This window comes from Hemitrygon akajei, chromosome 21 (assembly GCF_048418815.1).
Source record: "Hemitrygon akajei chromosome 21, sHemAka1.3, whole genome shotgun sequence".
NCBI lineage: Eukaryota > Metazoa > Chordata > Chondrichthyes > Myliobatiformes > Dasyatidae > Hemitrygon > Hemitrygon akajei.
This window is the reverse complement of record NC_133144.1, coordinates 24,340,879-24,358,427: the sequence shown is the minus strand read 5'-3', so window position 1 is coordinate 24,358,427 and position 17,549 is coordinate 24,340,879. Positions and strand designations below refer to the sequence as shown.

At 42.9% G+C, this 17,549-nt stretch overlaps 2 protein-coding genes across 5 annotated transcripts in view; one reads left to right on the top strand and one right to left on the bottom strand.

The window, feature by feature from the left end:
• The window catches only part of ppcdc (phosphopantothenoylcysteine decarboxylase), an 89,784-nt gene extending 75,030 nt beyond the window's left edge, over positions 1-14,754 (top strand). For all 4 annotated transcript variants that reach the window (XM_073025764.1, XM_073025765.1, XM_073025766.1 and 1 more), the window contains one exon: positions 14,171-14,754. In XM_073025764.1, the coding sequence (XP_072881865.1) occupies positions 14,171-14,265 (95 nt within the window). In that variant the 3' untranslated portion in view covers positions 14,266-14,754. The remainder of the gene's footprint in view (positions 1-14,170) is intronic.
• On the bottom strand, positions 2,951-9,806 carry LOC140714167 (endogenous retrovirus group 3 member 1 Env polyprotein-like). The gene is made up of 2 exons (XM_073025034.1): positions 9,056-9,806; positions 2,951-5,469 (listed from the first exon to the last, which is right to left on the bottom strand). Exon 2 carries the CDS (start codon positions 5,175-5,177, stop codon positions 3,507-3,509), a length of 1,671 nt encoding a protein of 556 aa, XP_072881135.1. The 5' UTR covers positions 5,178-5,469; positions 9,056-9,806; the 3' UTR covers positions 2,951-3,506.
• Positions 14,755-17,549: the final 2,795 nt, after the last annotated feature.

Sequence of the window (17,549 nt, the reverse complement as noted above, 5' to 3'; positions counted from 1 at the left end):
GTAAATAAAGTACTACGGGCATGATCTGGTAGATTATGTAATCTGTTTCAGTACGTGTGAAGTCAGTTCAGAAGTCTGATAACAGCACAACAGAAGCTGTCCTTGCATCCGGTAGTACATATGCTTTTGTATCTTCTGTCCAATGGCTTTGGGAAGACGAGAGAATGACTGGTGTGGGAGGAGTTCTTGATTGTGTTGGCTGCTTTCCTGAGGCAGCAGGAAGTGTAGACCAAGATGACGGAGTGGAGGCTGACTTGTGTGATAAACTGGATCGTGTTACCAATTTACTGTTATTTCTCACGGTCTTGGGCAGATAAGTAGCCATGCTAAACATGATGCATCTTGTTAGGAAGCTTGACTGTAGTTATAACTATGTTGTCTTTTCTTGGAGTCTAAAGGCATTCCAAAATACTTCGTAATCTGAGAAATGTAAAAGATAAAGGTTATGAAGATTAGCTTTATTTGTCACATGTACACCAAAGCATACAGTGAAATCTGTCATTTACATCAATGGCCAACACAGTGCAAGGAGGTGCTGGGCGCAGTCCACAAGTGTTGCCATGCTCTCAGCATCCACTTAATATGCCTACAACTTACTAACCCTTTCTAGCCCGGACATCTTTGGAATGTGGGGGGAACTGGAACACCCGGAGGAAACTCACATGGTTTTCCCAGGGAGAACTCCTTACAGACAGCAATGGGAATCGAATGCCGATCACTGGCACTGTACAGCAATATGGTAGTTGTACCCTACTGCACCTGCCCCACTACATTATCATGGCTGTTTTCTACTCTACTGTGTTGACCCGCTATGCTATCACGTCGGTAAATGTGTGCATGGCAAGATCCCACAAACAACAGGAGAATGAATGTCCCTCTAAACTCTTTTGGAAGTTAGGTATAAGTTGGCCAGAATATAGGAGTACCTTCTACACGCTCTCACCCACTGGCCCCCCCATTCAGAATAAGATTTATAAGAGACTCAGAAGGGCAAAGAACTTTCAGCTTAGAACCAAAGTGGTGGTGTGTGTTTCTTCGCTGAAGTCTCCAGGACAGCACTGAAACCCACAGCATTCTGATCCAAGCATGCTGCCATTAGGGCCAGAGACAACAATACAGAGATAACCAATAATCATTTCAAAATTACTAATCAGGACTGCTATCATGAGAGTTTCCCCAACTGGTAGCCCATCTAAGTTAATCAAAGGTTATTTCACATTTGAAGATAACATTTACAATGTCTCATGGACATAATCTAAAACTGTCTTCAGCAATTATTTCTATCATTGGTTATATATTGATAACAGCATAACTTCCATAAGTTAAAGTAGCCAACACCCAGACAACCCAAACAATTCCAAAGTCTCAGGGAAATTTAAAACTAAGGTCTCGGGGAAGTCTAAAATTGAATTATTCAGGAGTATTTAAATGTCTGCGGAAGAATCAGAATCAGGTTTACTATTGTCATATGTCATAAAACTTATTGTTATGTGGCACAATGCATTGCAACACATGATAATAAAAAAGTGCGTGTGCATATATATAGTGAGGTAGTGTTCATTGATTCAATATCCATTCAGATATCTGATGGCAGAGAGGAAGAAGTGCTTCCTGGATCATTGGGAGTGCCTTCAGGCATCTGTACCTCCTCCTTGATGGTAGCAATACGAAGATGACATGTTCTGGGTGATGGGCATCTTTAATGTTGGATGTCGCCTTTTTGAGGCATCACTTCTTAAAGATGTCCTGGATATTTGTGAGGCAAATGTCCATGATGGAGCTTACTGAGTTTACAGCTTATTCTGATCCTGTTCAATAGCACCCCCCCCCCCACTTTTACCAGACGGTGATGCAACTAGTTAGAATGCTCACCATAGTACATCTGTAGAAATTTGTGAGAGCCTTTGGTGACATACCAAATCTCCTCAAACTCCTATTGAAATAAAGCCACTCTCATGCTGCCTTTGTAACTGCATCAATATATTGGGCCCAGGATAGATCCTCATAGATGTTGACACCCAGGAACTTGAAATTGTTCACTGTTTCCACTTCTGATCCCTGTATGAGACAATGCATTGTTGTTTAGTTTGATATGTACGGATTCCACAGTCTGGTTATATGTAACAGTCCTGCTATTGACCAAAACAAGCTGTTGGAAAACAAGGTGAGGCATTTTTGATCCTTGTGCAATACAAGCTCCTTCAAGTTGCCATGTGATTATGTTCATTGGTACTGATTGAAGGGTAAACCTCACATTATCATGGACTTGTCCCTGGTTTCGTGCTTTTTTTTTGCACTAGTATCTTGTTTTTGCACAGTTCTTTTTCTCTGTCTCATGTCTTCTGTAGAAAAAATGAGTACATCATAGTACAGGCCCTTGGGCACACAGTGTTATGCCAATCTTTCAGCCTACTCTAAGATCAATTTAGCACTTCCCTCCCACTTAGTCCTCCATTTCTCTTTCATCCATGTGCCTAACTAAGAGTCTCTTAAATCTCCCTGATGTATCTGCCTTTACCACCACCCCTGTTAGTGTGTTCCATGCACTTACCACTGTCTTTGTTTTAAAAAAAATCTTGCCTCTGACATTTCCCGTGTACTTTCCTTCAGTCACCTTAAAATTAATCCCCTTCATTTTACCCATTTCCACACTGAGAGAAAGGTGCTGGCTGTTCATTCTTTCTTTCGTCCTTATCATCTTACACACCTCTATCAAGTCACCTCTCATCTTCCTACATTTCTAAGAGTAAAGCCCTAGCTCAGTCAACTTCTCCTCATGAGATATGTTCTCTAATATGCAGCATCCTAGTAAATCCCTGCACCCTCTCCAAAGTTTTCACAAACTTCCTATAATGAGGTGACCGCAACTTAAAACAATACTCCAAGTGTGGACTAACCGGAGTTTTATAGAGCTGAAATGTCAGAAATAATCCTACACTCTGAGTCTCAGCAAACTGCAAAGCGGCAAAGCTTTATTTTTCACGAGTCTGCAGAGTCGGACCCAAAACTGCTCCAGCAGTATTGAGCCCAGAGCATTACATTTCATTTCCTTTTATACAGTTTCAAGTAGGTTATCACGTGTCCCTCAGTTGCTGTATCATTCCTACAATTATTCATAGTCAGCTCCACTCTCCCCCTCCCCACAGGCTTGTACATTTCGGGGGTCACATACACATTTTCTCATATCCTCTGTCCTTGGAGTTAGCCATCCGCAGAGCCATGTCTGCCAAGTTTTCAAACACTCATCGGCCTTGGAGTTAGCCACAAGAGTACAGCTTATCTCCATCTGTTTCATCCACCTCCGCTCTCAGCTCCTAGCTTAATGACTCCTTTTTAGTTCTTCATGATTACCACAAGGTACAGATTGTACCTATACAGTTTTGCAAGAATCTTATATCCTTATTTAGCAATGTGTCAGCATATGTTTTGTAAGCTTAGATCTTAGCACAGTCTAACCTTAACCCTTTCTCTTCTTACAATTCCACCCTTTTTCTTTTTAGAGTGTGCTAAGGATTTGTCCAGGGATTCCACTCTTCCAGTTCCCTGCCTCGTTGCAACAGCATTTTAGCCGGGTCAGCTGGGTTCCCTGGCTGCATTACCTGTACTACTACTCGCGTTATTAATGCTCTCAAGCAGGGTATTAAGCATGGTAATATGATTATCATTATGAGTATTCCGCCAAATATTAACAGGGCTATTCGCCACCAGCTTCCTCCCAGCAGACTATCCAGCCAACTCAGGTTCCCTAAGGATCTCCAAGTTTGTACTGGCACATGGGCCAACTTCCGAATTTTGTCGGATATTTTCAACACTGCCTTTCCATTATCATTTATCTTTAGGCAACAGTTTATCAGATTGAACTTTCCACAGACCCCTCCCTCGGAGGCCAATAGGTAATCCAATGCTAATCGATTTTGGTATATGGCTGTTCTCATCTGGCTTTGCTGCTCAGCCAGCAATTCCAGAGCCAATGCGGTTTGGTTGGTGATCACCTCTACTACAGCTTGTAGGCGTATTATTCGATTTAACATATATACCGGGGTTCGGTAACCCCATGACCCATCCTGGGCCCAAGTTGCTGGTCCGTAATATTCAATGATGCGTGCTGGAGGCCATTCGTCGCCCCATTCTCCCACCTTTATCTCCCGCTTCTCCCTTCTCAGTGAGTCAAATAACTTGATTCCCAATTCCCTATCTTCATCCTGGGGTAGGAGGAAGAACTCTGGCCTTATAAGGCCTAAGAAACAAACTCCTCCCCATCCTTTCGGCAATTTGGTGTATGCCTGATTCCCACAAATCCAGAACAGACCTTCTGGGACAAATCCTCCTTTCCTTGCTTTCCGCCAGGCTTTCCAAACACTGGGAATTCCTTCGTACGGGTTATGCCCACTGCAATTCCAGATTCCCGAATTGTTTCCCATAGCCGTACAATTGTCCTTTGCCCCTTTAGTTATGTACCAAGTCGGCTCCTCGGGCCACCAAGTGGCATTATTTTTTGTTTTAGCCAACTTTATACTCTGACATGGGCTTTCTCCTACTTTCACCTTCCCTTTTCTTTCTACACATACTTGTCCTTCCGGATAGTTTGTTAACTTCCATTCTTGCGTCCTCCCAGTCCTTTTCTTATCCCAATCATGAGCCAATAGCTCCCACACACTCAAACTCTCACCTATCCATGGCCATTGCTCGCTCATGTGGGGTCCCCCACAAACCCAACAGTCACTTACATTTAAACTTGTAGCTATTCGAGTTGCTAAGTCTATAAACAGGTTTTCCTTCATTTCCGGTCTTGTTTTTCCATAGGTTCCCCATTCTTCTCTGACTCCACCAAACTCTGCCCTTCCTTTTTCTTTCCTTTCACATATCCATTCTGTCTCAGGGCATGTACTTTCTCGTACACTCCAACTTCTCCCTTCTCCTTTTTCTTCTCTCACTGATCCACCGGGGTATCCCCTGTTCTTTTTCAGGGTATATTTTATTCCTCCCTCTTCACATTCCTCTTTTTCTTTTCCATAACATTGGTCATTTACATGTGAATGTGACACAAGGGCCCCGGGTCGTTCTTTTCCTTTCTCCAAAACTCGGTTCCTACACTTGTCACATTTCCCTTCTATTTTTCCCACATACAGAATTAAATATATTACAGTCAATAATGTAACAGTCCACATTGAGTTCATTTTTGTTGCCTTTTCAGTTTCACCACCAACGGTTCTTCACTGGGAACACAGGTCCACTCCGTGTGTCCCTCAGGCTTAACTGGTCCCTTTATTCTGGATGCGTGGGTCCACCCTTTCTCTTTTGTTCGTACGGCCGCCTCGGTGGTTAACAGGACCTGGAAAGGGCCTTCCCACTGTGGTTGTAACTTCTCCGGCTTCCAGGTCCGTACCAGAACCCAATCTCCAGGCACGATCTGATGTAAAGCAAAGTCGAGCGGCGGAGTCTGGGCCAAGAGACCCTTCTTCCGCAGTTCTGCAAAGGAACGAGATAGTGCCAGTAAATAGTTCCTTATAAAAATATCACCCCCTTGTAGCGTGGGGTACCCTTCTACCTTATTCCAATACGGGAGTCCAAACAGCATTTCATAGGGGGAGATTCCTATATCCTTCCTGGGTGCTGTTCGGATTCTTAACAGGGCGATGGGGAGACACTTAGTCCAGGGTAACTTGGTTTCTAGCATTAATTTGGTCAATTGCGCCTTTAAGGTACTGTTCATCCTTTCCACCCGTCCCGAACTCTGGGGATGCCACGGGGTATGGTATTTCCATTGGATACTCAATGCATCACAAATCAACTGGTGCGTCTTGGAGGCAAAGTGTGTCCCTCTGTCCGAGTCTATGGACCCCATGATCCCATATCTGGGGATTATGTTTTCTAGTAGTATTCGGGCTACTGTAGGCGCATCGGCCTTTGTGGTCGGGTATGCTTCCACCCAGTGGGTAAAATGATCCACTATTACTAACAGGTACTTCCATCTCTGCACTGAGGGTAGTTCGGTAAAGTCGATCTGGACTCTATGGAACGGTCTCATGGCCAGTGGCTGGCCACCTCTTGGAGTGGATCGCATCACTTTCTTGTTTATCCGCTGGCACGTCGGACATCCAGTTATCTCTTGCTGGGCCAGTGTGTATATTCCTTTGCATACATAGTCCCTCAGAATTGTGTCGCACATGGCCTGTACTCCCCAGTGGGTTTGATGGTGCAACTGTTGGAGGATGTTGCGGGTTACTTCCTTATTTAGTACCTGTCTCCCATCCGGGACCGTCCATTTACCATCAGTGTCTTTTCGGGCTCCTAGTTGGTTCATGCTATCAATCTCTATTTGGGTAAACATAGGTTGTTTAGTAAGTCCTTCCCTCACTGGTATCAAGGTCAGGAGTTGGATCGGGTCTTCAACGGCTGCTCGTTTGGCCTCCCCATCGGCTAGACGGTTCCCTACTGCTTCAGGTGTTGATCCTTTTTGGTGTCCGGGTACATGTACTACCGCAATCTCAGTTGGTAGGGCCAGGGCTTCCAATGTCATACTTATCATTTGCTCGTGTGCCAGTCCCTTTCCTCTGGCCGTTATCAGTCCTCTTTCTTTCCATATCTTCCCAAAGGTATGTACTATCCCATAGGCGTACTTAGAGTCAGTGTATATTGTTCCGATCCTCTTCTCCAATATCCTCAGAGCCCTCTGGAGTGCGTATAATTCGCATGACTGGGCCGACCAGTTTCCCGGTAATCTCCCGGACTCCACTATTCTTTCAGTCTCTCCGTCAATGATGGCATATCCGCTGTGCCGTACTCCATCAATACATCGTGAGGATCCATCTATATACAATTCCTGTCCTTCTCCCAGGGGAACTTCCTGTAAGTCCTCCCGGCTCTTTGTTTGCAAGTCCAGCAATTCAATACAGTCGTGTTCTGACTCCTTTTCTTCTAGTCCTCCATAGAGGAACTGGGCTGGGTTGCAACTGGAATCCTTTGTGAAGTTTAGGTCTTCTCCGGTCATCAGTATAGTTTCGTACTTTAGAATGCGGGAGTCAGTGAGCCACCGATGTGCCTTCTGGGCTAGTAGGGTGCTGACCGAGTGGGGAGAATGCACTGTGATCTTCCCTCCAAAGGTTAGTTTCCGGGCTTCCTCTACCAATACCGCTGTCGCTGCCACTGCTTGGATACAGGTGGGCCATCCACGCGATACCGGGTCTAACATTTTTGACAGGAAAGCCACGGGTTGCCGCTTTCCTCCTCTTAGTTGGGTGAGTACCCCTTGGGCCATTCCTTCGGCATTGTTGACGTACAGCTGGAATGGTTTTTCCAGGGCTGGCAAGACTAACACCGGAGCACGGATCAATTGCCCCTTGATATAGTTGAATTTTTGCTCCTCTTCCTTTGTCCATTTTACTGTTTGCTCATCTTGCCCGAGTTTATCATACAGAAATTTCACCAGGGGAGTATAATTCTCAATCCAGATTCGACAATACCCCACTAACCCCAGGAACTGTCGTATCTCCTTCTTGGTACGAGGTAGCGACATCCCTGTTATTCCAGCTATCCTTTCTGGGGTAATGCTTCGCTGTCCCTTACTGACCCGGTGTCCCAGATACCTTACTTCCTTTTCCACGAATTGTAACTTTTTCTTGGAGACCCGTAGCCCCTTTTTCCCTAGGAAGTTCAGTAATCTGATGGTATCTTCCTGCACCCCTTTCTGTGTTGGCCCGGATAGTAATAAATCATCCACATACTGTAGCAGTTGGTTCTCTGGAGCACATTGGAATTCCGCTAGTACTTGCTCCAAGACCTGCCCGAATAGGTTAGGTGACTCAGTGAATCCTTGCGGCAGGACCGTCCATCTGAGTTGTCTTTTCCGCCCTGTTGTAGGATTTTCCCATTCAAACGCAAACATGTCCCGACTGCTTTCTTCTAGCGGGCAACTCCAGAAAGCATCTTTTAGATCTATTACACTGAACCATTCATGGTCAGGGGAGATTTTACTCATCAGGGTGTACGGGTTGGGTACTACCGGGTATCGGGTCTGGACTACTGCATTTAGACCCCGCAGGTCTTGTACCATCCGATAAGTCCCGTCCGGCTTTCGCACCGGGAGGATGGGGGTATTATATGGCGACATACATTCTTCCAGCAGTCCATCTGCGATCAGCCCTTCAATTACCGGCTGCAGCCCTTTTCTTCCTTCCATCGCAATGGGATACTGCTTCCTCCTTACTGGGCGACCGTCCGGTAGCAAGGTGATCTGTAGAGGGCTGATGTTCAATCCTCCCCTATTTCCCTCTCTATACCACACCTCGGGCTCTATTTTCTGGTCGTCCTCTTCTTTTAATGCGAATAATTTTACTATTATTTCTCCATTGTTCGGCACTGTTCCAATGCCCAGTTGCACTTGCAGGTCCCTTCCTAATAGGTTGAATCCTGCCGAGGGCAGCAGGAGAAGGTCTTGCCTTGTTGCCCTATCTTCATATCCGACTTCCACATTGTCCACAATGGGCACTTGTATCGTTTTTCCTCCGATACCGGATACCTTCATTACTCTTGTTCCTGTTCGGGCGCCGGTGAACATAAGGGGGAGGTAGATGATTCAACACTTCCCAAGGAGGCTCTTCCTCCTTAGTTTTAGTTTCTAGTTTAAAACTTCTTGCGGAGTCTCCTGGTCCGGGAACCCAGCAAGAGGCATACTCATTTTCTTCCTCTCTCACATTTGGTTTAGAGTTTACATATATGTTTAAGGCCTGTCTAACCCAATCCTCATCTGACCCAAATGGTGGCCACCATACCGAGGACCCTTTTATTGGCTGTTTGGACCATAATTTGCAATATTCTACCATTCTCTTTTTCTGCTTTCCCTTTGTTCGTCCATATCCCCATCCTGCAAACATTCTACCGAGGGGGCTATCAGGAGGTACCTTCGGGAACAAACCCGAACTCTCCGGCTCCTCTTCCTTTGAGCTTCCCCCTCCCATTATTCCCTTCCCGGCCCGGTTCTTTTTACTCTAGGTGTCGTCACACCTACTTTACCCGGTCACACCCACCTAGATCTCAGTTAGCTAGTCTCACTTACCCGGTGTGCCGTAGAACCGTCTCCTTTCCTCCCTGCTTTGCCGCCTTGCGCTGTCCGGATCTCACTCGCTCAAGCCGTTTCAGACGACGAGCAAGGAATCAGGGACTGCCGAACTCGGCAGGGTGCACCTTCTCCGATGTCCTTCCTCTCGCCCTCCACGACCGGAGTGGGGATCCCGGACGAGCCCCCAGCTGTCAGAAATAATCCTACACTCTGAGTCTCAGCAAACTGCAAAGCGGCAAAGCTTTATTTTTCACGAGTCTGCAGAGTCGGACCCAAAACTGCTCCAGCAGTATTGAGCCCAGAGCATTACATTTCATTTCCTTTTATACAGTTTCAAGTAGGTTATCACGTGTCCCTCAGTTGCTGTATCATTCCTACAATTATTCATAGTCAGCTCCACTCTCCCCCTCCCCACAGGCTTGTACATTTCGGGGGTCACATACACATTTTCTCATATCCTCTGTCCTTGGAGTTAGCCATCCGCAGAGCCATGTCTGCCAAGTTTTCAAACACTCATCGGCCTTGGAGTTAGCCACAAGAGTACAGCTTATCTCCATCTGTTTCATCCACCTCCGCTCTCAGCTCCTAGCTTAATGACTCCTTTTCAGTTCTTCATGATTACCACAAGGTACAGATTGTACCTATACAGTTTTGCAAGAATCTTATATCCTTATTTAGCAATGTGTCAGCATATGTTTTGTAAGCTTAGATCTTAGCACAGTCTAACCTTAACCCTTTCTCTTCTTACATGAAACATTACCTTGTGGCTCTTGAACTCAATCTCCTGACTAATGAAGTCCAATTAAACATGTGGTTTCTTAACCACCCTTCCAACTTTTGCAGCAACTTTGAGGGATCTATGGATGTGAACCCAAAGATCCCACTGTTCCTCCACACTGCCAAGAATTATGCCAATAACCTTGTGTTCCATTCAGGTGTAGCTTTCCAAAGTGTACCACTTCACACTTTACTGGATTGAACTCCATCTGCCAATTCTCATCCCATCTCTTCATCCTATCAATGTTGTATCCTAACTGACTACAAGCTTTTACACGATCCACACCACCACAAACCTTACAGCTGTTGTATAATCTATATTCTGTACCTATATGCTACTGGAAGCAAGTTTTCCATTGTACTTGTACCTGACAGTCCTCGTACACTTGACAATAAACTCAGTTTGACTTGATATTTGCTACACAGACAGGGAAAAACTGTTTTCTGAATGGACTGTGGTATCCATTAATCTCAGTTGAGGTGAGTGGTAAATTGGGTAATCTGAAAAATATTGCCCCCTAATTCAAACATTGCATCAGTATTAACCAAGATAATGTGCCCTGAGGAAGACTTGAATTTATGGTGCCATAGTCAATGAGTAAATTGTATAGACCTTTTGAACTCTCATTCAATGTCATACAAAATTTCTTTGCCTATGAACTGTAGAATAAAGTTCTTATTACAAGTGCCAAATTTGTCAGAAGCACATACTGTATAATGTGAAACTCTTGTGGTAATTAATTCCATTTGAGTTTTTTAGTCTGTTTCTTGCTAAAGCACTGCGTAGTCCAAACTACATAAACTAACAAGGAGATGAGATACACATGTTTAAATTACATTTGTGAAATCTTGGAATTTAACATCATTTTATTGGGTGGGATTCATTACATTCCTCTTTTAGAGAGTTACTTTGCATAAAACTTGGTTGTCATGGAAACAAATACTAATCCAGTTTCAGAAGGTAAATCTAAAAGTGACAAAACACAATTTAAAATTTGTTTTACCAGTTTATTATTAATATTGCATGTGATTTCAACATAAGAACATGTGTTTTTGTGCCTGACAGAATCTGCACATTGTAAAAAAAACCAAGCTGAGATAAGATCATTTTCAAAGCTAAGGTATTTTGTTAATCGGTGTGTGAGAGTTTGAAAAATACAGAAACATCCACTGTATGTTGCTTAAAACAGGAAGGTGGTTGGGAATCAGGAATAAGAGTACTTAGCTTCGTATTAGCTCCGTAGTATTGTTACTTGACAACTGGAAAGACAAAATACATAGTGCAGTCCAAAAGACTAAGGCTTTTGCACAGTATTGTAGTTGTATCTGGTTATTCCATGCCACTTTATTAGGTACACCTAGGAATCTCGTGTGGTTTTCTGCTGCTGTAGTCCATCCAATTCAAGGCTCAATGAGTCGTGCATTCAGATATGCTCTTCTGCACACCACTGTTATACTGCATGGTTATTTGGGTTACTGTCACCTTCCTGACAGCTTGAACCACTCTGGCAGTCTCCTCTGACCTCTCTGATTAAAAAGGCATTTTCACTCACAGAATGTTTGTTTTTGCTTTTCACACCATTCTCTGTAAACTATAGAGATGAAAATCCCAGATCAGCAGTTTCTGAGATCTTCAAACCATCCTGTCTGGCACCAACAATCATTCCACGAATGAAAGTCACTTAGATCATATATCTTACACTTTCTGATCTTTGGTGTAACAACTGAACCTCTTGAACATGTCTGTATGCTTTTATACAGACATGTATAAAGTTGAGTTGCAGCCACATGATTGACTGACTAAATGTTTGCATTAATGGACATGTGTACAGGTGTACCTAATAAAGTGACCACTGGGTGTAAATGTAGGTATAAATCACACATTCAGTAGTTGTAGTTGTATTGTAGTTGTATTCTTATCCTATGTATCTCTGTCTTATTAAGTAGCATCTTGTACATCACCACTACTATTTATGTACTGATGGTATTGATTTACAGTCATAAACTGCACAGTTTAGTAGTATTAGCTGTGTTCTAATTTGTTCTGCCTTTTATTTAAATACATAATTTGTTACTCAGTTTACTGGCAGTTTGCCTTTTTTTTAGTACCTTTTTAACTATTTCCATAAAACTTAGCCAATTGGGGTAATTGCTTAATTGGGCCAAAATGTACTGGTCCCAATGTGTCCCAATTAACTGAAATCCACTGTATATATCCCCCCACCAATGTTTTCTTCCTCCTAGCTCCATTAGTAAAGATTCTGCAGCAGAATTCTTTAAAGTAATATCCTTTCTTAGCATAATATTAATTTTCCATTTTATTAACAATGTTACTCCACTATTATTGCTCCACTATTATTGGAATTAGTTGGTTGTTTAATTAGATTTAAATCTTTCATTGCTGAATCTGTGATTTTGCTGGGACCTGCCTAGATATTTCCTTATAACATAGAAAGCCATTCAATCAGCTGTGGAATTTCCAGTGGATTTATTAAACTCCGGTGGTATGCTGGAGTCTTAGAAAAGTTAACTATCTTTTATATGAATCATTAATATGAATGAGTTCAATATATCTTTGATATGGTGGTTGAGTTTCTCTCTAGCCTTGATATTGTCAATTCTATACTTCTCTCAGAGCACTTCCATCAATCCCGTTCCCCCTCCCATTTCCCACCACTGTTATCTCGCACATGTCCATCCTCTTAAGCACCTGCTTATACTGGGGGGTGTGGGGGTTAGCTGATTAACCTACAATAAATGTTTGGGTTGTGAGAGTAAACTAAAGCTTCCTGGGAAAGCATATGACCATAGGAGAAGACCACGGGGAGAAATATAAACCATGCACAGACAGCACTTAGAGTGCTCACTGGAGACGTAGGACGACAGAGCTACTGTATAAATAAGGATGCAATTGGCGGAACAAGGAGGTTGGGAATGTTTGGGGACAGAAGTGGAAGGGTATGGTAGTCTGAAAGGGTTATATTTGGATTACAAATATGTAAAGATTATTTTGTAAAGAATAGTAGGATTTTTAACACAGGAATGTGTCACTGGTAGGGCCAACTTTTAATTGTCCATTTGAAAAAAAGGGTAGTAGAGAATTATCACCATAAATTGCAACATTCTGTGCTTCAGTCTGTCACTGCAAGTAATCTTTGCTCCGGACAATGGTGATATCCAACAAGGGAAAATTGATCTCTCTTTTCTGCTAACATTAAATGGCATTTCCACCACTGAATCCACTCTCAAAACCCTGGGGGTTAGTATTACCCGGGAACCCAAGTATCCATTTGCACGATGTGACTACAACAGATTCAGAATCCCCCAATGAGAAACTCATCTCCTAACTCCCCAAGGTGTGTCCACTATTCTGGAGTATGATGGAACACCCCCTGCTTGCCTGGGTGAGTGCAGATTCAACAACACTCAACAAACACCGTTATTCCCTGGAACATAGGAGACTGAAGGGACATTTGATAGAGGTGTACAGCATTATGAAGGGTATAGATAAGGTAAATGCATGCAGACTTCTTCCACTGAAGTTCGGTGAAATATTTAAAGAGAACATAAGGGGAACATTTTCACTCAGAGGGTGATGAGAATGTGAATCAAACTGCCAGCAGATGGTGAAAGTAGGTTCGATTTCAGCATTTAAGAGAAATTTGGATAAGTACCTGAATGGGAGGGGCATGGAGGACTATGGTTTGGTTGCAGGTCAATGGCAGAATATTAGCATGCACTAGATGGACCAAAGGGCAAGTTCTCTATGCCTCTAAGCCCATGCACAATGTAGAGCCCACTTGATAGATGCACTATTCCCAGCCATTCACTCCACAACTGATGCACAGTAGCAGCAATTTGTACCATCTGCAGGATGCAAAACAGCAGCTCACCAAGACTCCTTAGGTAGCTCCTTCCAAACCCACCACCTCTACTAGCTGGTAGGACAAGGTCAGCAAACCACGGGACCCCATCTCCTGGAAATTGTTCACCAAGTTACACACCATCCTGTCTTAGAATTATATTGACATTCCTTCACAATCACTGGGTCAGAATCCTAGAACCTCCTTCCCTAAGAGCATTGTTGGTATATAGCTATACCTCAAGGATTGCAGTGGTTCAAAGGGGCATTTCACTGCCACTGTCTCAAGGGCAACCTGAGATGGGTAACTAAGTACTGGTGCAGTATGGTGCTGGGCCACTTTGTAATCTGTCTATTGTTGCACTTAGACTAGGTCAGGTAAGCATGACAAATTAGTGAATTATAAAATCCCAATAGGTAGCTACATTTTCACTATGTCTGATTCTGACTGCTATGTTCTGTTCTTTATATAGGTTACGGGGCAATGGCAGAGATATCAACAATCGTAGAAAAAGTGCAAGAGTACCTGGAACAATTATACAGCAACAGCCTTGGAGAGAAACAGTAAAATGAAAGCCATATAGCTCTGAGAAATCTGCTTTACAGTGACCTTGAACCCTCTTACTGAAGAATTTTTGTTCAATGTGTAGCTCGTACTTCCAATGAATGACTGTACCTCTGATGGTACAGCACTCATTCAATACTGCACTGGAGTAATAAAATTAATCTATTCTCTATCCTTTGACCTTAATCCCAGATTGTATTGACTTGTGTGAATATATCAGCAAAAATATAAAGGATGTATCTAAGGGCACTCTTAAAGGTAAAAGTGCTAATTTGTATATATTTTTAATGAACTTGATTTATTTTAAATGATGTGGAAGCAAACTATATAATTATGACCATCAAAACTGTATTTAACTACCTGCAGTTAATTTGTGCTTAAAGAATATAAAACCCTAATGTACAGTGAATTCTGAGAAATTGTGCCGAGAGGGTCTTCCACTGGGACTTGCCCTGAATTTCTGCTTGTGCTGAATAAAGATCTGTATCCACAGCTCTGAACTCATGGACCATTCAAAGTCACAACATGCATCACAGAACATTGCTTTGTACACAATATGATGGAACTGATTTTTTTCCACTGGAAGGTCAGAAGCTGAGGTGATCTGATATTACTCTATAAAATTGTGAGACATAGACAGGTTAGACAGTCTTTTTGCCCAAGTAGAAATGTCAAATATTAGAGTGCATAGCTCTAATATGAAAGGAGAAAAGTTTAAGAAAGATGTCAAGGGCAAGATTTTTTACACAGAGAATGGTGGAACACTGGAACGTGCTGCCAGATATGGTATTGGAAATAGATGCAATACTAGTGCTTAACAGTCTTTTAGTTAGGCACATGAGTATTCAGAGGGGGAATTGGGAGGCATGGACAAGCTCTGTGTAGGCAGAAGGAATTAGTTTAATTTGGTGCCCTGGTTGATATTGACATAGCAGGCCAAAGGGCCTATCCCTGTACTGTATTGTTCTGTTATATTCATTGATAAATGTGCCAACTTCTTTGCAACAATTGATAGGATTGAAAAAAAGTGAATCTAGATTTTCCTTGCATTAATAAAATAAAGATTTTTTACACTATATTTGAGTTTAGAAACCACAATAGAGAGACATTAAGTGATAAATTTTTCTTGCAGAAAAGAATATTTAATAACACATTTCTGGTCTCCCTACTGCATTAATGTAGAAATTACTGTTGCAGGAAGATGCCATGTGATAGAATGAAAGCAAGACCACTGTTTTTAAGTAGGACACATGGACATAAATAACTGGGATTTTTGTGGTCACTGCTGTTTACTGCCGATAAGTCTTTCTGTGGTTAAGTTCTATAACTTAAACCAGTGTTTGGTTAGGAGATAAGAACTGTCAGGATGTGGGTAGGGGTATGATGCCATGTTTTAAGCTATGTGGCTGAAACTGATTACAACTTGAGTACAGAATTACCCATCTTCTGCAATATCCTCCAACATCTCTCCACTTGTAGCCTCTTGCACATCCTTTTTTCCCTCCCCCAACAGGAACTGGCCACATCTTAAACTGCCTCTTTCCCAGGTCTCCTGAATTTTCTCCCTGTACATCATCAACCTCCAACTCTCTCCTTTAAGATGGTCTATAAAGATTGTGCTACCTATATTCAGTAATGCAGCATGGATGCAAGCCTTTGGCCAACTAGTCTGTAACAAACAAGATGGCCATTTAAGGTATTCCTATTTGCCTGCATTTGGTCTATATCCCTCTAAACCTTTCTATTGGTGTATCTGTCCAAAATAATCTTTCAGATGTTATTACTCAACCTCTTCCCCAACAGCACATTCCATACATGCAACATACTCTGTCGGGATAACATTACCCCTCAGGGTCCAGAAGGACATGTGAAATGGGAGCAGGAGTAGGCCAACTGTCCCATTGACCCTGCTCCACTATTAAATAAGATCATGCCTGATATGATCATGGACTCACTTCCACTTACCTACCTTTCCCCTATAATCCTTAATTCCCAAAAATCTATCCAACCTTGTCTTAAGTATATTTACTGAGGTAACCTTCACTGCTTCATTGGGCAGAGAATTCCACAGATTCACCACTCTTTGTGAGGTAATGAGAGAGGTGAGAGGTAATGTTGCAGCTATATAGGACCTGGTCAGACCCCACTTGGAGTACTGTGCTCAGTTTTGGTCACCTCACTACAGGAAGGATGTGGAAGCCATAGAAAGGGTGCAGAGGAGATTTACAAGGATGTTGCCTGGATTGGGGTGCATGTCTTTTGAGGATAGGTTGAGTGAACTCGGCCTTTTCTCCTTGGAGCGACGGAGGATGAGAGGTGGCGTGATAGAGGTGTATAAGATGTTGAAAGGTGTTGATTGTGTGGAGGCTTTTTCCCAGGGCTGAAAGGTTTAAGGTGCTGGGGATTAGGTACAGAGGAAATGTCAGGAGTAAGTTTTTCTACTTAGAGAGTGGTGAGTGCGTGGAATGGGCTACCTGCAAAGGTGTTGGAGGCGGATACGATAGGGTCTTTTAAGATACTTTTGGATAGGTACATGGAGCTTAGAAAAATAGAGGGCTCTAGGTAAACCTAGTAATTTCTAGGGTAGGGACATGTTCGGCACAACATTGTGGGCCGAAGGGCCTGTATTGTGCTGTAGGTTTTCTATGTTTCTATGGTAACCAATCCTCTATCCATGCTAATACATCACCCCCAACTCTATGCATCCTTATCTTATTGATAAGTCGTTTATGTGGCATTTTATCAAATGCCTTCTGGAAATCCAAGCAAATAATGTCCATTTGTTCCCCTCTGGCCACTGCATTCGTTATAAAGAACTCCTGAAGTTTGTCAAATAGGACCTGAGTTTGCTGAATCCATACTGTGTCTGCCTGATGGATCCATTCCTTTCCAGATGCCTTGCTATTTCTTCTTTGATGATAGCTTCAAGCATTTTCCCAACTACAGATGTTAAACTAACTGGCCTGTTAAGGCCAGTTTTAACTGGCCTCTCATCTTAAACCTATGCTTTCTAATGTTTGATTACCCAGCCCTAGGAAAAAAGCAGTGCGTTCACCTTATCTATGTCCCTCATGGTTTTATATACTTTTATAAGGTCCCCCCTCCCCACCATCTCATACATTCCAAGGAATAAAGTTCTAGCCCGCCCAACCCCTATAATTCAGCATCTCAAATCCAGGTCAAAATTCTCAATAATCTGCTTTGGATTCTTTCCAGTTTAACAATGTCTTTCCTATAATAGGGTAACTGAAATTGCATGCCATACTCCAAGTGCGGCCTCACCAATG